At 34.0% G+C, this 24,478-nt stretch overlaps 1 protein-coding gene and 1 long non-coding RNA gene across 2 annotated transcripts in view; both read left to right on the top strand.

The window, feature by feature from the left end:
- Nucleotides 1-24,182, top strand: part of LOC100313629 (hemolectin) — a 29,365-nt gene extending 5,183 nt beyond the window's left edge. Inside the window, exons 3-15 of the mRNA XM_085495035.1 lie at nucleotides 2,348-2,646; nucleotides 3,024-3,165; nucleotides 3,855-3,974; nucleotides 6,138-6,314; nucleotides 6,730-6,801; nucleotides 17,963-18,487; nucleotides 18,906-19,018; nucleotides 20,286-20,445; nucleotides 21,127-21,364; nucleotides 22,078-22,124; nucleotides 22,347-22,530; nucleotides 23,672-23,819; nucleotides 24,114-24,182. Of these exons, the coding sequence (XP_085351161.1) occupies nucleotides 2,348-2,646; nucleotides 3,024-3,165; nucleotides 3,855-3,974; nucleotides 6,138-6,314; nucleotides 6,730-6,801; nucleotides 17,963-18,487; nucleotides 18,906-19,018; nucleotides 20,286-20,445; nucleotides 21,127-21,364; nucleotides 22,078-22,124; nucleotides 22,347-22,530; nucleotides 23,672-23,819; nucleotides 24,114-24,182 (2,294 nt within the window). The remainder of the gene's footprint in view (nucleotides 1-2,347; nucleotides 2,647-3,023; nucleotides 3,166-3,854; nucleotides 3,975-6,137; nucleotides 6,315-6,729; nucleotides 6,802-17,962; nucleotides 18,488-18,905; nucleotides 19,019-20,285; nucleotides 20,446-21,126; nucleotides 21,365-22,077; nucleotides 22,125-22,346; nucleotides 22,531-23,671; nucleotides 23,820-24,113) is intronic.
- Nucleotides 10,468-14,027, top strand: LOC146729638 (uncharacterized). Its single transcript, XR_014928001.1, has 2 exons — nucleotides 10,468-10,793; nucleotides 13,788-14,027. It is a non-coding gene; the product is annotated as an uncharacterized LOC146729638 (long non-coding RNA).
- Nucleotides 24,183-24,478: the final 296 nt, after the last annotated feature.

The following is a 24,478-nucleotide window of genomic DNA, read 5'->3' as shown; positions in this document are numbered from 1 at the left end:
CGCCAAGACAAAAACACTGATAAATGAGTGACATTCAACGGGAAAAAAAAACACATTGCCACTTCTGGCGATCAAAGGGAAACACGGAATAAGTCGGGATATCTCGACAACAAACAGCATACGAAACCCCATGTTTCGCAAACTTTCGCAACCTTAGTTTTTCGAGGGTTGAAAAAAACAAGAAGTAATCTAAAAACGACATTGAAAATTATGAAAACTCGCTAAAACTCCGACCCGTTGCATGATTTCCAGTACACTGAAGGTCACCCTGCAGACCGGCTTGTTTGCGCATGCGTAGTGAACGAAATATTTTACTGCGCAGATATGAAATTTTTTTTTCAAGTTTTCCGTTTCCAGCAAAGCAGTTGATAAGGGCGTATCGGCGGCAACTAACATGGAGTATGACTAATGTTGTGGAAACAAAAGCGAAAGCACTGTAAGATAAACTAAGACAAAGGTTTTTTTAATCCTCTTAGTTCCGTTGTTCTTCCTGGGGTTTATAGTTCCATGGTTGTACACATATTCATACTTTTCACACTTCCTCTTTTCACCACCAGTTTCCTCTTTTCATCACAAATTCACAAAGTAGTCCTGTTTATAGTCTGCACTTCCCTTCAGAAGATTGAAACCAAAATAGCCATTTTTGAATGAAAACTGAAAATTGACTTTAATTTTGCCTGTTGGCACAAAAATTAGGGTTCATTTCCGGAAATATTAAACAAATTGAAGAAAAGTTTCGACAAATTCTGGTGGCAAAAAGGTTAAAACAGGTGAGGGGGTGGGCTGTTAATTTTCTTACTGGATAAGACAATGATAATCAAGGGCTTCATGTTATCAATCCAAGGGAAGCAGTGTGAGGATTGTGTGTTATCTGTGTGTACTACATGTATCCCTACAAAGTCCAATGCTTGGGGAGGCCAGAGTCTGTTGGCTACACATAAGATGATTTAGTCTCTTGGAAGATTAACATCATGCTAACTGTGCCACAATCATTAAATCAATTTTGAAAAAAGATATGATTTTAATGGAAAGAAGTTGTACCACTGATTTGTGTTATTGATTGTTGCCCTGGCATATAAGGCTTATGCATTCAGACTAGACGATAAACAAAAGGGTTCTTTTATAAACAACAAAAAATTGTTTATACAAAGTTCAACCTATTGTCATTACAAAGAAATATACAGATCAATTCATATCCAACTAAATATAATAACATGATATCATGTAGTTCAAAAAAAATAAAGACAGACTAGTGTGACAGTAGACTTTGCGGGTCACATGCATTGCAATGTGGCTTCTCTATTTCAATAAACCATCAACACATTAATGAAAGTTTTCATTGTGTTAAAGAATAACATGTGTAATTCACTTACCAATATTATATATTAAGTATTCGCAAGATGTAATTATGAATATTCATTAAATGCAAACACAGTATAACGTGATAAAAAAGAAGAATGCCCTCACATATCAATGATAGAGCTTAAGAAAGCGCATGATTACTACTGGTGTTAGTTATCGTAGGCGATGATAGCGAAAGCTGTTAATTCGACAGTTAATTACTAAGAAGTTAATTACTAAGAGGTGTTGGCGTGTACCTTGTTCACATATCCTGGAAGTTGTTAAGGCGACAGGAACTTGCTTATATGTCAGAATAAGTTGCAGAGATTGTTGTTATGGGCCACTGTAGAAATTTGCTGTCATTCACTGGTGTTCTTTGGAATTGTTGTGATAATTTGAATATGTTGATTGGTTACTTAGAAAATAATATGATTCATGATTGGGTACTTAGAAACCGATGTGATACATGATTGGGTACTTAGAAACCGATGTGATACATGATTGGGTACTTAGAAACCGATGTGATACATGATTGGGTACTTAGAAACCAATGTGATACATGATTGGGTACTTGGAAACCAATGTGATACGTGATTGGGTACTTGGAAACCAATGTGATATATGATTGGGTACTTCGAAACCAATGTGATACATGATTGGGTACTTGGAAACAGATGTGATACATGATTGGGTACTTAGAAACCAATGTGATACATGATTGAGTATTAATAAACCAGTGTGATGTGAGATTAGGTACTTAGAAACCGATGAGATATATTATTGGGTACTTAGAAACCAATGTGATATACAAAATGTATTATTGGGTACTTAGAAACTGATGTGATATATGATTAGGTACTTGGAAACTGATGTGAAAATAATATGATTGGGTACTTTGAAATCAATGTGATACATGATTGGGCACCTAGAAACTGATGTCAATATGGTCGCATGAAATCATACAGTCAGGATGTAATAATCACATGACTTCATGTTCTGTTTGCAGTCTGTAGTATCCCCCTATTAGAAAATTATGTTAGCAACGACGAGCAATTCAACGCTTCGAGTTTCATTGACGGTTTCCCGCCTTATCACAGCAGACTACATTCCAATGGCGCCTGGAGCGCTGCTGACAATACTGATGATCAATGGTTGTCGGTGGATCTTGGCGAAACCATGCACATAACTGCCATGGTTTCACAAGGCCGCAGTAATGCAGATGAGTGGGTGACAGCCTATACATTAGAGTACAGTCCCGATGGTGAAAATTATGAATCGTTCAAAACATCACAAGACGATATACTGGTAGGTTGAATTAGCATGTACACTCAACATCAACATAGCAGTTTTCAAACACTGACCTGCACTTTTTACAAAGGAGCTTGTTACCATGCAGGCCCCAAATAGCAAGCACGAGCACAGGGTCAGATTCATTAAATTTTTAACAGCCTATAAAAGTTTATTCTTGAAAATATAAAAATAAAATCAATTCTCAACCCACGAAAACCGTTGACGTGACTTAATTGGAGGGATGAGAGCGAAAATATTCAGTTTCTTGAAATTCCTCTGTACGTCAGCTGATGTCAATAACCAAGATGGGGCTCTACTTAGCACTGTTTCCTTTTATCCTTGTCGCTACCTTTAATAATCACTAGTCATAATGTATTGTTTATTATGTTTAGATATTCCAGGGAAATACAGACAGAAGTACTGAAGTTAAAAATGACATATCATCTCCAGTAGTCGCTCGCTATGTTCGCATTCATCCTTTATCATTTTCAGGGCATATCAGTATGCGAGTTGAAATCTTGGGCTGCAAATATGGTGAGTGATTTTTATTGACGAAAAATGGTACTGTAAATGTACTGAATGTATTTTAATGTGCTTTATTTGTGTTACGTACTTGGCTTATAATGTGTGGATATTATGGGTATTGTACAATAAAGGTAAAACTGAAAACTATTTGGTGATTTTGTATTCACTGAGAGATTTTGTGTACTGTATGAAAAGTGAAAAATTTGATTTTGAACTTGTATTTCATTTCAATGTTGACATGTCAATCTATCTGAGAGGAATATGGGGTTGAGTTAATCTTACTTTATTAAAATGGACCATCATCAAATGTGTATAGCACATAATTTAGCATGGAATGTTTTGATGCCACTATGCTATTTTGTTTGTTTGTCGATATTACATTCAATTTTGTGGATAACGCGAGATCTTGCAGTGAATGGAACATTGTCTACTGTAAAATACTTTATTTTCACTGGAATTTATTTTCGCTGAAAAGACTTTTTAGGTGTGTTATATGGAATTTATTTTCTCTGATTTTTGGCGAGTTGAATGTAAAAGATAGGAAAACAGGTATATTCGCTGGATTTTATTTTCACTGAATCATTCCTTTAGCGAAAATAGCGAAAATTACTTCCAAGTGAAAATAAAGCATTCCACAGTATTTCAGGTGAGATAGGTATAGAAAATCTCAACTTCTATTTGTTGTCTAATAATTTCAGAACCAAACTATTGTGTAGGCGTGGATTGTCAAAATGGCGGCACTTGCGTAAGTTATCCTCTGCAGCATGTTTTTGAGTGTTTGTGTGATCATGGATACACCGGCGAATATTGTGAACGAGGTTAGTATTACGATTAACAGAGTTTTCATTATCTAACCAGAGAGAATACATTGTTCCTATAAATCAGGCCCTCTCATCAAAATAACATATAAAGGGGTGAAGGCAGTGTCATTCAAATCGTTTGTGTGGTCGTCTGTCATCTATAGTACATTAAAATATTTCAAAACAGCTTCATTGATGCACATCAAAATGATATTGATGATTTTGAACAGTCTTCATGTCACCCATCATAGATGAGCTTCGCAATAGAGGGCTTGAGTTATAAGAAAGGTTTATTATTTTTAGTCCCCGTTCGAACGCAGTCCGAAAACGGGGACTTATGTTTTGACCTCTGTGTGTCCGTGCGTGCGTCTGTGCGTGCGTCCGGACCTGTATCTTAGATATGCCTGGACCAATCACAATCAACTTCACACATACATCATACATGATAGTATAAATATGCATGTCAATTTGTTTCCATTTTTGTGCTAAAAAGTCATCAAAATCAAGCATTTCTCGGCTGTTTACAGATGGATTTTGTTCAAACTTGGTATATACATTAGACATTATGGGACCTTGATGCAAATAATTTTGTTTTTCAGATAAGATTTAAAATGGCCGACTGGCGGCCATTTTGTTTTAATGAATGTGGTTCTCGTGCCATATCTCTGACTTGCTTTCACTGATTATGTTCAAATTTTAAATATTCATTATACATCATGTCATAGACAGATATATTGGTTTGACGATCCTATTCAAAATGGCCGAATGGTCAAGCATTTATGGATGGATTTCGTTGAAACTTGGTACATATGTTAGACATTACAGGTTCCTGATCGGATTCAAAATGGCTGTCTGGCGGCCATTTTGTTTTAATGATTGGGCTTCTAGAGCCATATCTCTTAAATGCTTTGACTGATTATATTCAAATTTTATATATTCATTATACATCATGTTATATATATACATGTATTCAAAATGGCTGATTTTGAATGCTGTTCCAGAGCAATATCTCTCAATATGGACAAGTACTTTTTTGACATGGTTATATTCCAGCTATATTACTATAAACAAAACTATATATAACTATATATCTTAAATTTGATTACTAACGGGGACTGTGCCATGCATGGCTTGTTGTTTTCGTTATGTCACAAATTATTCTGTACCTGCCTGTCGACTAGGATATACCCAGAACATCTTTTTTTTGTTGTCACTGCAGCCACACTATACTCAAACTTGTTGAATTTGTATGACTTTTGTTCTATAAACATCAATCAATCACAAACCTCTAGCAGATTACCTGATATTTATGATTTAGTTTGCTTTTATATATAGAAGTCACATGTCGCAACCCACACCAGTTGTCAGGTATTTTGAACATGTATCCTCGGGCGGACATCCGGGCATTTTCACAGCTTGGCAAAGGCTAAAAACTCACAGAAAACGGTACTTTGGGATGGTTGTTGGGACTCCCCTGAAGAGTGTAACAAGATTAGCCCTACGTGTGTAACATATATAAATTTGGTTGTTTGGGATTACTTCAAAGTTGAGCTTGTGTTTGTTTTCTCAAATTTTCACTGGCTCGACCGGCGTTCTACAGCAGCACGCACAGAGCCCATAAAAATGCATGTACAGTGGTGTGTGTCTTAGCAACGTGGAACGTCTGTGACGTAGCTCCGCCTTCGAGGATTACATTTTTCAATAATTTTGACTTCTATATTCAGATGACATTTAGTTGTACAGCATTTCTCTGGTCGATTCATCAATTGAATTCAAACTGCTGTCTTCGGTGATTTGTCCATTCTTTCCCATTTTGAACTGATGAATATTTTAATTGTCATTCAGCTCTTTAATAATTCAATCAATTAAATATCCACTAGAGTGTAGAGTAGCTGCGTCGATAATGTGTCACAGAAATTGTGTGTAGACCTTTTTATCACACAACCTAATTGACTTAACAGATATAATTCATATTTCAACCTTCAAATAAAAATCTTTTAGTAATTAAATTACTCACACCTGCGAAGTAACTCGATCATAACTCATTGCAGCCAAAACAAATGTTACTTTCTCACTGTGACACACTATTGACAACAAATTGAACATTATTTTTTGTCTGTATTAAACCCAATAAAGTTGATGATCTATTCCTAACTCGGAAGTTTTCTCTTACTGTTTTAGATTTCTGTGAAGTTCCACCTGCACCAAACAACGGATCTTCGAGCTGTGATCAAAACAACGCCTGCTCAATATCATGCAATCAAGGTTTCCAATCATCTGTATCGCTTGCAGACTCCTACCAATGTGATGCAAATACAAATACATGGACCCCTCCATTACCCACTGTTGAATGCATAGGTAAGTTCAAGTGGGGAAACACTCTTCACAGAATAGAAAACAATTATTATAATCATAATTATCACTTAAATTTCAATACTCCTGCTATATAATGGTAGACAAGGAGTGATCAACCTATCAAAAGGAACATATCGAAAAAGACTTCAGAATCAAAGTAATTCAGTAGTTAAAATAGCCATACACTGCAAAAGTTAGACTGTCAAAATGTTTCTTTGGCCTATAATGTTATTTTTTTTCAACTGAAATGATTTTAATGCCATAACGCATTTGCAAAATGCTGAATCACTTTTTTGGTACTTATAATAAAAGTATGAGTTTCTTTATAGCAAAGATTTGAGAGTTGAGATGGGTAGAATATAACACTTGGGATACCACTATATCCTTTGATTATTCTGTATTTGTATTATGTTCTTAGGTGTTACACCGCCCACTGTTGGAGCTAGCCAGTCTGCAGGGTCAGTTACATCAACGTACATCGTAGGAGAAGGTAAACTGAAATAATTACCCATATGTTATGATACATGTCCATGACAATTAGTTTCACAATCGGGTCAAAGATGGTTGACTGCCTGCAATCTTGCTTTTTGACCATACTACTATATCTCTGAACATGAACCCAGACAAAAGAAATTCAGTTTGGATACAAAAAATGCATATCATATCCTGTTTAATTTCTGATCATATATTTCGATTTTGGAAGAGTAATTTTTTTAATACATCTTGCTGTTGATACTAGACCAGCCATTTACTTACTCTCAATTACTAACTATGTTTTTGTTCCGTAACTTTTTTGGCATGAATAACATTTCCCGTAACTGCAACAGGGACATTTCATTAACAATGACTTGATAATCCAGTATGAAATTTTGGCTATGCTGTGCACAATTTGGCACATGCCGACTCGCCCAGATCTCTAACATGAACGCCACTCAACAAATAATTCAACAAATGTTAAGGAGAACACCATTGTTTCAGACCTTGTAGTTTTGACACAGGCAAATGAAGCAGAATAGATTGATAAAAATCCTATAAAAAACATAAATTACAGGCACAATTTCATGTTTACATGCTGAAGGGGGATATTTAACATTTATTGATAAGTGGCTTCAACAAGTTCCTGTTCTATATTTGCTGGGAAAGGATTGACCAGCTTTGTTATTACCGGTAGTCCAAGAAAATTGTTCAGCTTGGAATGTGTCTGAACCCCTCATTAGTATGCAAGAATGTAGGAATGTACCAAGAAAATTGTTTTTCTGGAGTAAATTGTAGTGTATTTTACTTATGAAAGGTCAAAAAGTGCATGGAGATTTTATGAAAATGTGTGGATGTTAACAGAATGATGTCGTTTGGTCACAGTTGCGCAATAAATGATGGACTATTTTGGGCGTAGCTATAAAATGTGTCACCGAACTACTCACACGTGTGCAGGATTCCAATAGTTTGTGGTGTGAAGAAACGCCATTAGAAAATAAATATTGTGTAATTTGTAGTGAGAATGTATTCAAATAGATTTATATTTATGAATCTTGTATAAAAATTGTTTATGAAAATGTTTTTTATTAAACAACAGTTTTATCAAAACATGTACAAAATTAAACACCATCAATGATTTCACCACAATTATGGAATTTATACTTGTTTAGATCATTTTCCCTAAATATTTCAACTTTTTATAATTTCAAATGAGGCCCTACTCGTAACGATTGATGACACACAGCCCAATAAAACAAGCCTGCTTTGACAGAGCTTTCTCTGTGTTTACAGTCATTTGCATGTGTTATGTGATTTACACTCTGCAAAGTAAACTGTGAATATACCGACATGTGGATATGTGTAAATCACAAATCTAGACTGGATTGACCCGAACTAGTTTTACTGTGTTTTCTTTCTGAACCTGCGTGATCCAAACATATTTGGGCAAAAAACAATCACAAATGTTAAACAGCTTAGCTTAGATTAGTTTCTATGGAAACAAATACAGCAAAAGATAGCTTGAATTTTTTCAGATCATTTGGGAAATTTGTATTATTTAACTATTTAACTATTAAACTATTACTTCTTTTAATGAAAGTCAATGTACATCAGCAAAGTGTTCTTAGATGTGTTATTAATTATATTAAGGACGACGTCAAAAGATCGATGTCGGATAAAAAACTTATTTCCTTTAGTTTGGGGGTGTGGGGTTTTGACCTCATAAAGTTTCCATCCCACAAAAACGATTTTATTTTTTAATGAAGTCAAAAAAATCTTGGAGTATTTGTAGTTCGTTTTTTTCTATCCAATCATGGACAGAAATAACCAAAAAGGGAAAAAAACAGAAAAATGGTTTGGTTCGAGTGTAAATCTGTGCGTCAAATGAGGTGCATTTGTAAAATCTTTTTACACCCACCCGACAACCAACTGCTATGCAATACTACTGTCCAATTATCAAATTGTATTTAATTGTGAATGTAGTCTGACGCCATGACCAATACTTATCAATTAAGTTTCAGTGGGGGGTTTGGAAAAAAACTAAAGGAATTAAGTTTTTTATCCGACATCGATCTTTTGACGTCGTCCCTTATTCGTATCAGTTGTTTTGTTATATCATAATTTATTAAACCAAGCTATTAATAATGAATTCCAAAAAAAAGAAATTATCATGCAAATCCAATCTTTCTGATTATACCTTTTTGTATTCATTTGTTGTTATTGCGATTCAGGAAATGTAAAAGTTTATTTCTTGTTTTCCTGCTTTTTCATAAAGCCCCAAAATAACATATTGGTCCCAAATTGTCAAAGTCATGTATAGATTAGGTTCTGTCTGTCCATTGCATTTTCTTGAACGTTACTGGTTGATTTTTTTCTAAACTCGGTATGTATTTCATTATATGAGGCTCTAGCTTTTCATTTGAATGATTCCATTCAAAATGGCTGACTGGTGGCCATATTTGACACCACAATAGCCTAACGTACATTTTATACATGTAGAGATTATCTGAATGTTGCCCTAGCCAATTTTGTTCAAACTTAGAATATTTGTACCACCTGGTTGACTTTTTCTTAACTGGGTTCTAGCACATCAATAAAAGTTGATCTGTGTTACAATCGGTTCTAAGATGGCAGACTGTCAGCCATTTTGTTTTACATTATGACAATATAGACATTAGATATTGTCTTTGAGTCCATATAATTTAGAGTTCCTAGTGTAGAACTGGTACACATACACATACTTGCCATATTTGACACCACAATAGTCTAACCTACATTTTATACATGTAGAGATTATCTGAATGTTGCCCTAGCCAATTTTGTTCAAACTTAGAATATTCGTAACATCTGGTTGATTTTTTCTTAACTGGGTTCTAGCACATCAATAAAAGTTGATCTGTGTTACAATTGGTTCTAAGATGGCAGACTGTCAGCCATTTTGTTTTACATTATGACAACATAGACATTAGATATTGTCTTTGAGTCCAAAACATTTAGAGTTCCTAGTGTAGACATACACATACACATACTTGTATAAATTTGTCATGTGTTAATACATACCTGCATTACTTGTTAGAAGCTCCACAGAATACCAAAATCATGTTGAAATAAAAAGAGTGTTACAAAGGGTGACATTCTGAGTGACTTTTCTATTTTAGTTAAATTTTTTAAACTACGTTATGGTCGCAATAATAATATTAATAATAATAATAACTTTATTACACTATCGAACCATCAGCGGGTTCAGTATGGTAAATAAAAAGTATTACAAGACTAGGACAATTCTAAATACAATACAATAATAGAAAATAAGAATAAAATAAAGTTAAAAAATGTTAAAAAACAATTACTACAAACAGCGTCCGGATTACTTTCGGAAATTCCGTCGCGTTTCGGAAAGTTTTAATTTTCAAAACTTTTGAATATTTATTTGTGCTTTTAGGTTAGTGAGAAGGTTATAATAATTCTTCATTTCACTTTAACACTGTTTTTACACCCCTCAGACCCCTTTAAAAAGTCACTTCTGGCCATTATAATGGCCACTATTTTCTTAATGGCCAGAGTATTGACCAGAATATTTTAAGTGGCCAAAATATTTACCAGTGTTTTTAAAATGGTGGTTTTAATGACCCATGTTTTTTATACTGGTCAGAATAATTACAATTGCTTTTTAAATGATGGAGTTGATGAACATTTTTTTTTGATGGGCAGTATAATGGTCATTTTATTTTTCATTACATACATAAAATGACCAGTATTTTTGTTCATGTCTCTAAATATAATGGCCCAGAAAACAGCCTCAATATACGTGTGGGAATTTATTTTTCCCAAGTTTCACTGGCGCTTCCAAGTACACTTAAATGAAATTTCGCGAATATTGCCTCGATCCCCAGTGAAATTTCATAGTAACGCTGATGCCAGTGACTGCTGGTGGACTGCATAACCTGCGGAGTATTTAGATGGTGTTGAATCATAGGACGATTGCAGTACTGCAACTGGCACATCAAGGTATGAATTTGTAATTATTTTACCATTTTACAATGACTTCAATACAATATTAGATACTTTTGTTGTTGTTTATGTAGCAGCATGGAACTATAAACCCATTTATAGTTCCATGGTAGCAGGATAGTCTTTTGGGGCTTTCGTTTTTGTTCAGTCATGGCACACTGTGTAAGTAATACTTCATTATTATTCATAATTGTCAAACAACAAGCTCAAGTAGGTGTTAATGAGGATTAGCTCCTATGTTTGTTAATACAAGAAAAGTATAAACAAAATTTATTTCCAACTCCTGAAATCTGCAAAAAAACATCAACGTAAATTTGTTTCCATTCATGGCAATGTTTTCAAATTATTTTAATAAAATAATTTAACTGACTGCAAAATGTTTGTTTTTTTTAAATTTTTGAAGACTATGTATATTGTTTTTTTTTTCTCTTCAGACAATACCAGCAATAGTGTACTGTACACTGGGAAATCTAATTTAGTAATCATGTATTAACTATACATGTATATATTATGCCCATAACATCAAATACCATCCAGAATCCCTTTTTCCTGTAAACTAGTATAGATGATATATGCCTACAGTGTGCAACAGTTCATTTTACTTTGCGCACAAAAGAAAAAAGTAAAACTCATACTCAAAATAACTTTTAATTTAGCATGGATTTAAACTAAATTTCAATTGAATCTAATATTCTTTGCTCATCTTTGATTTGATTTGAATGAGTTGTAGAGATCAATATAAAGGGGAAGTGAATCTTAATGTATGCACCTAAGGTAGAAATAAACAGAAGACACTTATTCGTAGATTCACGTAGAGCTCTTTAGCAAAGGCTAAGAGGTCCAATACCTTAACCTGTGCTAAAAAAATGTGCATGAATACAGGCTAAGAAATACTAGGTACAGAGTAAATCTGGTCAGTCCAAAGCCTTAGCACAGGCAAAACAAAACAAGCATGAACGCTTAGCTCGGCTAAAAAACCCATTGTATTTAATGTTCATTTAGGAGATTTACTACTATATTCATAACTTTTTATTTTGGTGTGCCATTTCCTGCATGACAATCAACGCTAACACATATAGAGAGATTGACTCAAGAAAAAATGTACCGATGATGAGATACTGTGCTACTTTCTGTTATTCTGCAATTTGCACTTTCTGAATTTGCTTTGGTATTGTTTTATAGCTGTAGAACTAACCTTCCTACTTACTCTTACTGAGCACTCATAGTTAAAATTTCTGAAGATTTTGCCTATTCTTAATAAGTTTGGGCGTTCCTTACCCCGTGCTAACCATTGTTTCCTTCTGTGCATGAACTCAAACATATGAGATTAGCTTAAATCTTAGCCCGTACTTTGTGTAGCATGAACACTACTTTTGAAGATACAGGGGGCAAATGGGCGAGACTTAAACAAAATATAATGAAGGTGTAATATGCAGTCAGTAAATGTCCTAGGCATTTCTGGGTCAGCCAAATTGATCATGGGTACTCTTGCTCAACTTGGACAAAAAAATATTTAGTCCATATAATGGTACTTAAATCATAGACCTTAGAGAACAGGGACATGCTACTGTGGCTACCCCTTTCATGTAACCTTAGTTATAATCCCCCTACCCAAATTAACACCTTAGAGAAACTGATAATAAATCTATGTCAACACCACTGTTACATCCTCTCCTGTTTCATAAGCCAAACATGGCTGCCAGGGTGTAGCTACACAAAATGAGACAATTTTGTGGTTGGAATATAATCAGAAAAATTAAATTTGATCAAAACTTGAATAGCCAAGTCCATTCTATTGATGCGAGTGAAACTAAAAATTAACAATTTTTATTCCACTATGAAATCAGGAAAGGTAAACAAAAATGGTAAGTTTTCTCTGCAAGGAAACAAAACTGCCTAAAAGTAAACAATGACCTGTGAACATTTGTGTCATTATAACAAGTGGATTTTTCATCATATTTAGAACAGATATAGCATAGTGTACTTGTTATACACTGACTAATGGGAATACTAGTAAAAACTGTTTCAGATGTATAAATCTTCTAGGTACATGTATATATATTAATAAGATTATACAGGAGGTTATAACCCACATTGCACATTGTCTCAGACAGAAGTTGCATGACCCTGTTTTCTAAGGTCATGCTTAAATCATAACCATCTGAATACCATTATTTCACTTTTCAAACTAAACTGTTTTTATATTTTATTAATATCATTTTTTTGATTTTGAAAAAAAAATATAGAAACAATATTACACTTAACATAATTACTCTATTAGCAGCACATGCACTTAGGTAAATTACAGGGATCTTCAATGGTCGAAATATGTAATATTTTCATGATTTAGTATCCACAAATGTATTTTAGAGCAAATATGGTATTGTATTGGATCATAATTATAATACAATTATTTATTTTGTGAAAGTACCTGGGGATCGATGAAGTTGTACATGCATGGTGGCATTCCCATTGTGGAGGGACTCTATAATTTTGTATGTACACAGCTTCCTACTTTGAAAGACAAAATCATGCAGCTGCATTGTTACATAACTTTCTTTTGTCTCTTGTAGGAAGTTAAATCCCCCTATTGTTCTCAGAAATTAGGTTCCCAAGTACAGCAATGTACTGTCCACAGAGGGACTGTGTACTGTCCTAGTCTCTCAAGAGATGAACTGTGTGTATATATGGCACAACCCCTAATATGTTCGGTTAGGAAACAATTTGATGTTATTCTGTTTTATTTGATATTTATATTTTTTCAATCAGAATGTACCGGGTATCATCTTTTTGGAAGTATATCTGAGTTGCGCATAGGGAAAAAATTGACATATCACAAGATGTTATTTTATCCACATTGTTATTAGTGAGGACAGAAATATGCCAAAATACACAGACACCACAAATTTTTGTTTCCAAAATTGATTACAAAGTGTCTTAATTAAAAACTGGTCATTGTAAGCTAATAGCAATCTGAATTATTTTTTGCAGATAATGACAATTTAAAAAAAGGAAATACTATATAAATGGAACGTAAGAAGTTGAAGAACCAGAATTTATGGACGTTAAGGGAAAAAAAAAGTTTAACCAGTATTGATGGATGCAATGGTTTAGCATTTGCATGTTTATCAGTTTTACATTTGCACACAGATTTTGAAAGTTCCAAGTGTGTAGAGTTACTGTACATTCCTTTTTTTATGTTTTCCCTCAAATAAAAGTGACATCTTTCAACTGGTATTTCATGATTTTCAGCTATCTTATATAGTTCTTCTTGCTGACCCTTTTGTACACACCCACACTCACTCCACAATCTTTCATCTTCTTAATAATAATTAACAGGAAAATATTATTGAAAAAATCCTGTAGAGATCAAAAACATGAACAAATTTTACACGCCTACATCTTTGAGAAAAAATATTTTACACTAGAAAAAGAATAGCACAAAAACAAAGAGGAGAAAAAACATTTTGCACAGCCCCCTCCTTAAGCTAATCGCCTCTCAAGAAAACTTGATGAATATCTGGAGGAGTATGACATTGCAAACCTAAAATATTATTATCCACTAAAACAGTCTGTATGGCTGTGCACTACATCATGATTTTTAAAAAACAAAACAAAATATTGCTTACATATTCTTGTTTTGTCTAATGTTTTCATTAATTATCCAATTTCTGTACTTTATGTGTTTGTACACTGAGCTGAATAATTAAGATGATGTTTTGAAGCACAGTGATAGAGGGACTGTGTTTGAAGCAATGTTTTAACCCCCCCCCCCCCCCATATGACATTTTTACTTTGCAAAGCTGTACCTCCCAGATCTTTAGTTGTTTATGCATAGATGGTCTTTGGTTATAAATTATTTACTTAAGTGTAAACCTTTGTCATACTTTCTGCTGTGTTGACTTCCTGTCACTATGCTTTTGTTTCCCTTTGGTTAGCTAAACATATGAACGCTTGTTGAAAATCACACTTGGAAGTAAGAGTTTCTAATGGAATAGCAAGCAATCTAATCTATTCCTGAAATTGTTAAATTATATATAGTGTTATTTGAAAATGTCAAAATAAACTTCTAGGAATCTGTTATTCAGTTCAAAAAATAAACTGGTTGCATGCAGAATCTCAGAGAAACAATTGCATGTACATGCAGGAATGGTCGGATGTTGCAGCAGCAGAAGTTTGGGCCTGGACATTCCAGTCACATTTTTAAAATGATTTTAAATAATGTACGTATTCTTAACAAACTGTTACATGAGAGGGGGCAGAGCATGAAATAATATTTTAGTTTTGGAAACTATGCAAAGATGTGTGTTCAGTAATTCAATACCTTTGATGAGCCATTATTAATAGCACACATTAGGTTAGATTTGAATAGATTCCTAGTAAGATTGGTGCATTCTTAATTCAAAAAAACTTAAAAAGTTTTAATACTACTAAATTATACATATGTTTGATATAATTTATTGTAAAACATTAATGTTGTTGTGAAAATAGTTTCATACAAAACGGTGAAAATTTGCCAAAATCCTTATATGTGTTGCCAGTGATATGCTAGTTTCCATTGTTATTTAAATGTACTCATCAGGGAGGTAATCCATTACAAAACATCACTAATCCACAGTAGTCTGGTTTCAGGCTACACCAAGTCATAGTCATAAGAGGGACTTTGACCAAGTACAGGCTAAGATATAAGCTAATCCCAAATGTTTGCATATCAGCTATACCCAATTGTGTTCACTCACAGGAGGGCCCAACAGTTATAGCACAGGCCACAGTGTTGAGGGTCTGTGCACTGGCTAACAACACCCAAACTTGTTTCCCAAGGGAGGCAGCAATTATGAACAAACAATTAAACAGCAATGGTACAGTTCTATAACTACACTGTTTTGTGATGTTGATTTGTACACTCAAAAGCAATATCACATGTGCAATTTACGTTACACTCCAAAACGGCATGCGTGCGCATGCGAAACACCATATCTTCGACTTCTGGGGAAGTCGTCAACTAGTATCCCACCAGTCATTAATTACTCCGTACACGCTTCCACACTGATTGGGTCGCTGTAGTAGAGCATACAACAACTCCAATTTGGTTCGCTGTCTACAACATGCACTAATAAAACTCTGCATTCTGTAACGCCGTTATATACTGTTCCTGTGCATCCAAATAAATCGGTCTGTCTACGCTCGTGTTTCAGTGCACTTCGCTTCATAAATTAGAATGAAACATGTCAGCAGCAGAAATTTTGCGTTCGTAAACAGCGCCCCTTAGCCCGTGCTAAGGACTGGCCCTCCCAATGCATGGATGCAATTGGGTCTAGTCAAAACATCAGCTAAAATCTTAGCCAGTACTTCATGTAGCATGAACACTATTATTGTACAGCATTATAATACCGTGAACAAACAAACATGCCATTCACTGCTAAGTCAGCTAGCTACACACATGGAGCTCTATGCTAGGACCCCCCCCCCCCATATAACTTACTGAACCACCCAACACCGTTTTGTACACATGCAGTAGTCGTGGAATATTTTCACAGATAATTTTCATATCACATTAAACCATTCATAATAGAGAAAATAGCAAAATATAAAAATAAAGCAGAGCATCATGGGTATTTTTTAGTTGACTGTGTCTTAGCCACTTTAAAATCACCTTCCATCAACCCTTCAACATAAACTTCTACAGTTTATAACACATGTTATGAAAAGTTACTGGTTAAGTATTTCAATTTAAAATGTTATAGTTTGGGTGTATTTGAAGACTAAACTTTAGTTTTTTGTCATTATTAAAATGGGAATTTTGTTTATGTTTGAGCTTAACCCCACTCATAAAGACAGGCTCATTTTCGGATTAATAACTCGCTGTTAATGTGACTTTTTGGAGTAACTCCCTGTGACTTTTTGGAGTAACCAGCTGTTTATGTGACTTTTTTTGGTGGAAAGTCAGTTGCTGAGTATTTTTGGGGTTGCACCCTTTTCGAAGGTTCAGTAGTGAATGTCTTGTTTGTTTGTTCAAGGTATTAAAATGCTGGACATTGCCTTTATAAGAACAGGATGTAGTACAGTCTCATTGTCAGTCCATTTTTATCTCAAGAATAATGTCACAGAATGTGCTTGTATTGATTGTCAAGTTTAGTATAGTTATGAATAAGAATAGTTATGAATATAATAGTTAAATTTTCAAATGGACATCAAGTACAATGGTATTTTGGGTGACTAGCCTGGGCTCAATGTTTGCACACACTTCATTAGCACCCGTGATAAGGGTCTAGACCGAATTTTGAAAACGAGTCATCTTCTATGTTCAATAACCTATTGCATTATACTATATATTATTAAGTCAACAGTATCAAGTGCATGATTTGTTGTGATTTTAAAAACAAATTAACCCAAAACGTCATATTTTTTCAAGATATATAATTCCATATTTCAAATTTTTCAAAATCTTGTATTTTACGTTTACCTACAATTGTACTGGCTTAAAATTGAAGCAAACTGAAGCGAGTGAGGAAAAAGAGGAGAGCTGTCAATCCCCATGTGCCATTACCAGGTATATCTGTGACATGAAAAAAAAAATGACCATTTTATTCATGTAATGAAAAATAAAATGATCATTATAATACCCATTAAAAAAATAGATTGTCACCCACTCCATCATTAAATAAAAAATTACTATTATTCTGACCAGTGTAAAAATAGTGGTCATTATAACAACCAGTTTGAAAATACTGGTCAATATTTTGACCATTAAAAAATTTCTGGTTGGTATTCTGGCCATTAAGAAAATAGTGGCCATTACAATGGCCAGAAGTGACTTTTCAAAGGGGTCTGAGGGGTGAAAAAAACAGAGTTAAAGTGAAATGAAAAATTATTATAACCTGCTCACTAGCCTAAAAGTATGAATAAATATTCAAAAGTTGTGAAAATTAAATCTTTCCGAAACGCGACGGAATTTCCGAAAGTTATCCGGACGCTGTTTACAATGAATACAATTAAAACAAAAACTGATCTAAATAAAGTACAAGTAATTTAGTCCCCCCCCTCCCTTCCATAGGTAAAGGTAAAGTGATTTTTTTTGGCTTAAATATTGTGCTTTTTAAAAATGTTGACAGAGGTATACTATATAATGAACGCTAACATTTTTTTATTTGTTTTGTAACCTGTAGCTGATGGATTTTGCTTCACATGGGGCCAGTCTCATTATCGTACCTACGATGGATTCATGTATGATTTCCATGGTTCCTGCTCCTACCTCTTAACTGGTGACTGCACTGACCACAGCTTCAAAATTCATGTGCACAATGACCGCGCATGTGCACGCCAGTCGATGTGTCAGCGCACCATTACAATCTTTGCCGGTGAAATAGAATTTGAGTTGAAGCAGACAGATGACATCTTTGTAGCATCTAGGAACAAAGAGACCTGTACCCTTCCAACCACCCTGGATAACCTCCATATCAAAGTAATATCACAATATCTTTACATAAGCAGTCCGTTTTTTGGGTTCAACCTCCTGTGGAATGGTGGGGAACATTTAGCGGTTCAAGCCATGAATAAACTTGTTGATAAAACTTGTGGATTATGTGGAGTTTACAATGGTGACTACACAGATGATTTATCGGATCAAAATGGTGAGGTTGTTGACCTTGTGTCGGCATTTGCAGAGGGCTACAAAAGGAATGACGAAGAAGGTGAGAATATACCATAAGGGTTGTATTTAAGAGTATGAAAGTACATACTTAATTATATTCTAAAGTTATCATGTCTCATGACATACATATTACTGTCAAACCTGTGTATACTAACCATCTAAGGAACTTTTATTGAAATTATTATTATTATTATAGAATTTTTAGTAAAAACACAGACATGACATTAATAATTTCTTGTGTTTTATTTCACATTTCAGTGTATTCATTTTAATCTTCAGTAAGGGATTTACTGCGCCAGATTATTTTTAATTAGTGTTAATTATTTGATTAGTGTTAATTATGGGCTTTCATAAAATTTATAGGTTGGTTTGATTTAAACTATTCTTATATGAAAATAATTAGTACAAAGTGTCATTATAACGTCTACTACATTCTTAAATATGCTTTAAATATACAGATAATTGTCCAGATGAAAACCAGGATTCGTATTGCCACTTATATCCAAGTAATAGTGAGTATGCTACCTCAGTTTGCGACACACTGAAAGGAGACGACTTTGCTGAATGTCACGTGAGTTTTGTTTTGTTTTTATGTAAACGTTTGTCATGTCAACGTACATAACTGATCTAAGCCTATTATAACTTCGCATTTTGCCAATAGATCATTGATGTAATTGGCCACCGAAATTTTGGTGAGATCGAGAGATTTTATGCCTCAAACAGTGTTTTATCCTCTCTCTCGTCATGTTTACTACATTACCTTAGACTTGCTGGCAGTCTGTTGCAATTCCGATGAAAAATTCTTGTATCGACTACAGGCGATGTGGTGAGTTTAAAGAAAACATAGCACGAGACAAGTAAACACAGGCACGTGGGATGTTCGGTTTATTGTTATGATCCGTGGCTCGGCTGCTCCACCCACCGTATGACGTATATGTAAATTTACAAGCCTGAATCTGGCCGGTAATGTGAGGGCGCTTACACTGATGGCAAGTCTGTTGGGATTTCGTGGTCACATGAATTTAGCGCTCGCCCCTTACATAATTTATATTTATTTTTCAAGAATTTTTCATCGGAATTGCAACAGACTGCAAGCAAGTCTATCCATGACCTATGTATCCTTAGTATTGCGAGTCATATATCAGACCGTAATGGAACACTATTAGAGGCAAAAAAACAATTTTCTCTCGTTGTTTGCAAGATCTTGACAGATGTCAATTACAGTACTCTTCTTAGCGAGTCTGATATATACTACACATGTCAATACCTTTAATTATAATTTTCATACAATGTCTTAATTTATAATATTTTGGTATCAAATTTCACATGTCATTTATTCAAATAAATGTTCATTCATATTGTGTGTTGTATTTCTTTTCTATGCATGTAGGCAGCAAACCTGAGCAAACCTTTACAAAACTTTTCTATGGAAAATTCTGTATAAGTTCTGTAACATTTGGCCCCCCTTTTTATAGAATTGAATATAATATCTATAGAAAAATTATTTTTCTATAGAAATTGTATGGAAATTTGCTTAATTTCTGTAGAAAATCATCTATAAAATTACATTCAATTTCTTTGAAAATTCTTCAGATCATTTTCGTAATGGGATTATTTTGAAAATATTGCAACTTGAAATTGCCTGTATTACCTGTATTATTGGACATCTTTTAACGTATAGTTCAATGAAATGTGGGGAAGCATTTATCTGTAATTGCTTAATTCCCAAAATTACCTGTAATGCTGAATACTTGTTTTTTGTAAATACCCGGTAAATAAATATTATAGTGATGGTTACATATCAATACAGGAAATGAGTTTTAATATCTTTTTTATAGGACGTAGATTATACACCGTTTTATCTGGCGTGTTTAGAAGATGTGTGTTACTGTAATTCAACAGAAGACCACTGTGAATGCCAAAGTTTCTCGGCGTATGCAAAGGAATGTGTTCGTAGTGGTGTGACAGGCCTTCAGTGGAGAACACCTGACAGATGTCGTAAGTTTTTATATTTGCTATACAAACAAAATGTCTTTTATTTCTTTATGGGTGACAGTGATGAGTCATTTTACAGCAGTACACAGAGACAGTTGATCGTTATACAAAAAGTGAGGCTTAGTCTTTTCCACGAAACGAAATGAAACCAAATAAAACGAAACGAAACGAAACCCTAACCCTTACCTTAGATTTTGAACGACCTCAAACATCGTCACGTCCGTATTTCACAGTGTGAAATTTTCTCAGATATTATTGGGCCAATGAAAACAAAAATGCGAGTTAGGGTTAGGGTTTGGGTTTGGATTTCATTTCGTTTCGTTTCGTTTCGTGGAAAAGACTAAGCCAAAAAGTGAAAGAATTGTATTTCGCATGATGACAATGTTTTAAACCGTGTGACAGTGATGGTATATTGTGAATTTATTATTACCGTTAATTAATTCATATTCCTCCACATTTTTGGAATAGAGGGCAACGTTAATATATGTCATTCATCATTTCATGCTGTGCACTGTTTCAAAAAATATATCCAAGTCTTGGTAGCCTCAGTAGTCCATGAAATTAAAATAATATATCATATATCATCAAGCCAATTATATCAGTACAATACATTTTACAAAACTAATCAAATTTATTATCAATGTTCAAACCTAAAAACTAACTATTGCTGCATTCTGATTTCAGCCATACAATGCCCTGGTGAGCAAGTACACATGGAGGGAGGCGACACGTGCCCTCAAACTTGCAAAGGTACGGTGTACCAGTGCATCGATGGAATCAGTCTGGATGGCTGTCAATGCCCGTCAGGAATGCTTCAGCATGGAAACGTGTGTCATAACCCTGATAATTGTCCATGTCAATCTGGTGGACGGGAATATTCCATTGGGTCAGTTATACCAGCCGCAGACGAGTGTAATACTTGGTGAGTTTCATTACTAGTAATTATCATAAAGCTGAGAGTTCAGTTAACATGGGTGAATGGATGGTGTGTTGATCCCATCTAAAAGAAAAATTCATGTTTTCTATTATAGTTGCTGGGGTTTATTTTCTTTTTCTTTTATGTAAAGTTATTCTACTGTAGAATTATCAGCAAAATATAATAATATATCAACCATGTTTTAAAACTGTGTTGTGATAATTGCATCAATACAGTAACTGTAAAAGCATTTATTTTCACTGACATTTAAATTCACTATTTTAATATTTTGAGCATATTCACTGTGTTTTAGTTTCATGAATTTGTCAAGGAAACAATGAGTTTTATTGTTATTTTACATGTTCACATAGATTTAATTTAAATTAGCAAAAAATAGTAAAATTAAAACCCAGTGAATAATTAATGCATTTACAGTAGTTGTTGATCCATCCTTTATAATGTGACGTTAGACTCAACTTTTACGGTGTATGACGTGTTTAAAGAAGAGAACATATAATATTGATGAATAAATTGAACTATCATGATTCATCATGACATGAAAAAGTTGGTTCTTGTAGCACAAATCTGATTATATGTTGAATGAAACAATGAATTTATCCAGTACGCATGTGCCCAAGTTGTTTTGGTACAATAACCATCAATGCATAATAGTTGATGTAACTGACACACCGCTAATCGCACATCGATATCTGTTTCAGTACGTGTGATGCAGGGAAATGGTCGTGTACTTCAAACTTATGTGGGGGTATGTATAAGTGTTTCTACCGTAGTTGAGATTTCTGTGTAAAAAAAAAATTCTGTTCTGAGAACTGGACTTTCTGAAAGGTCTTGTGAGGCAGAGATATTGCGTTTGGTGGATTTTTGTTGACAAAGAATTATGATTTCACAACGACTTTACAAAAATTTTATTTTATTAATTGTACAAATACTTCACAACTCTTCTAAAATATCTTTACATTGATTACAGCAACCTGTTGGACTGGTAGCAATGCTCACTATCGGACATTCGATGGTCGTCATTATGACTTCATGGGTGAATGCACTTACGTATTCATGTCAAGCTGCAATGGGACGTTGGCCGACTATAGCATTAACATAGAAAATTCACATTGCTTAAAGGACTTTGATGGAGGACCCTTAACGTGTACAAAGTAAGATGTTTAAAATGTCTAAAATGCCTATATTACGTAGTATATATATTTTATAATTTGTAATACTTGTTTTATTTTATTTTTATTATGTTTATTGCACAAAAATATAAATCATATAAATTAAAACCAATTATAACCATCAATAGGTTATTGCATTATTTTATGCAACTTAGATATCTACTGTAAAAGGGTTAATTATCCACTGGGTTTTAATTTTGCTTATTTTGCTGACTGGAAAATGCACTAAATTTTAACCCAGTGAATATGTGAAATTTAGCATAGAACACATTATCTAAATGATAAAACCGTGAATTTTAAAACCCCACTGAATATGCCTGAAACTGTAAATCAGCGAAATTTAAACCCAGTGAAAATTAGTCATTTTACAGTATGTATAATGATATGCAAAGTAAATCTCCTTTCTTGATGATGATGGTTTTTCCAATCTCAGACATATATTGACCAAATTTTTTCAAGAAAGTTTTTACTTTAGTGGGTAGCACATTATAATGCTGAATACTCGCAAAGTCTAAACATTTAATTGTAATTGTTTTTAAAATAATAAAGTCACTGAAAATTAATTGGACTAATGACTTATTAACGCTGTAATAGCTTCTATTGTACTGAATAATGTAGTTACATACGTAGATGTAACAAGTCTGTCTCTTTTATTCTCAGTGAGATATTGACTGCCATTTGTGTCTGAGATCTAATGTCCGTTTCCAGAAAGCAAACACGTAATACACTTTCTCAAATGTGCAAAAACAGTTGCATACCCTAACCCTTAAAAAACCTTGATAAAAACGCCTGAATAAATTTAAAAAAAAGACTGTATCAAAAGACTGACTTAGACTGACAGACTGTCATCTTTATTTACTATTTGCATGCATGCACATATATGCACAGTGATTGGTTAGAAAGAACCAGTACTCAAAGATAAAATAAGTTGTTCACGTTCGTTATCAAATAAACCTGTCCATGTTGATAAAATGATTAGCAAGTAGCGTTGTCATAGCAGATCGCTAGCTGATTGCTGATCAGACTTTCACATGCTGGTTGACAAAAATGTAAACGAATAATGTCACAGTACAATGAGTATTGAATGATTACGGTATATTTTTTATATACACTCTTTTCACAGATCAGTTACCATTACGATTGGTGGTACATTTGTGAAATTGAAGACGGGACATGAAATCATAGTGGACGGTGACGATGTAGATGAACTCGATTTGCCATTTGAAGCACCCTCTATTTATATAGAACAAGTATCCGACCAGTTTCAAAAGGTTTGTCTCTAACAATTGGCATCATTGCATGTGAATACAATGGTGGCATATCAGGAAACATTGTTTTCAAAATGTAACTCTGCCTCAACGACATCTTCACACCATGGTTTCATATGTATGCATTGATTTTGAAAGTGTTATTATCTACTAACCAACAAATATAATGTTTGTTTAAATACTAAAATCTGTATTTTCAATTTGATAAACAAATTACTGCTGATAATATCAAACACAAACATTTTAGTTTATTTGTCCCATCTTTTTAAACTTGAACATAATTATGCTTCTTGTCAGAGGATTTTACCTCACAAAGCTACAAATCAGATGATACTCATGGGAATCATGTTTGGTAACATTAGCTAAATGTTGTTTGTTCAAGTTTGAAAGAAAATTTTCTTTAAACGCAAAGTAAATTAGGTAGCTGTATCATTTCATCATTTCTATAGCAGCGTAGTGTATTGAGACTATTATCTGAAATATTTAGTCCCCGTTCGGACGTAGTCCAAAAACGGGGACTTATGGTTTGCCCTGTGTGCGTCCGTGCGTCCGTGATCACCTGTATCTCGAACATGCATGGACCGATTAAGTTCAAACTTCACTCATACATCACACATTATATGGGACATATGCACATTCATTTTTTTTATGATCCGATTAAC

Source organism: Saccoglossus kowalevskii, chromosome 21 (genome assembly GCF_978046115.1).
Source record: "Saccoglossus kowalevskii chromosome 21, keSacKowa6.1, whole genome shotgun sequence".
Lineage (NCBI taxonomy): Eukaryota > Metazoa > Hemichordata > Enteropneusta > Harrimaniidae > Saccoglossus > Saccoglossus kowalevskii.
Note: the sequence above shows the minus strand (reverse complement) of the source record. Positions and strands in the feature narration are given on the sequence as shown.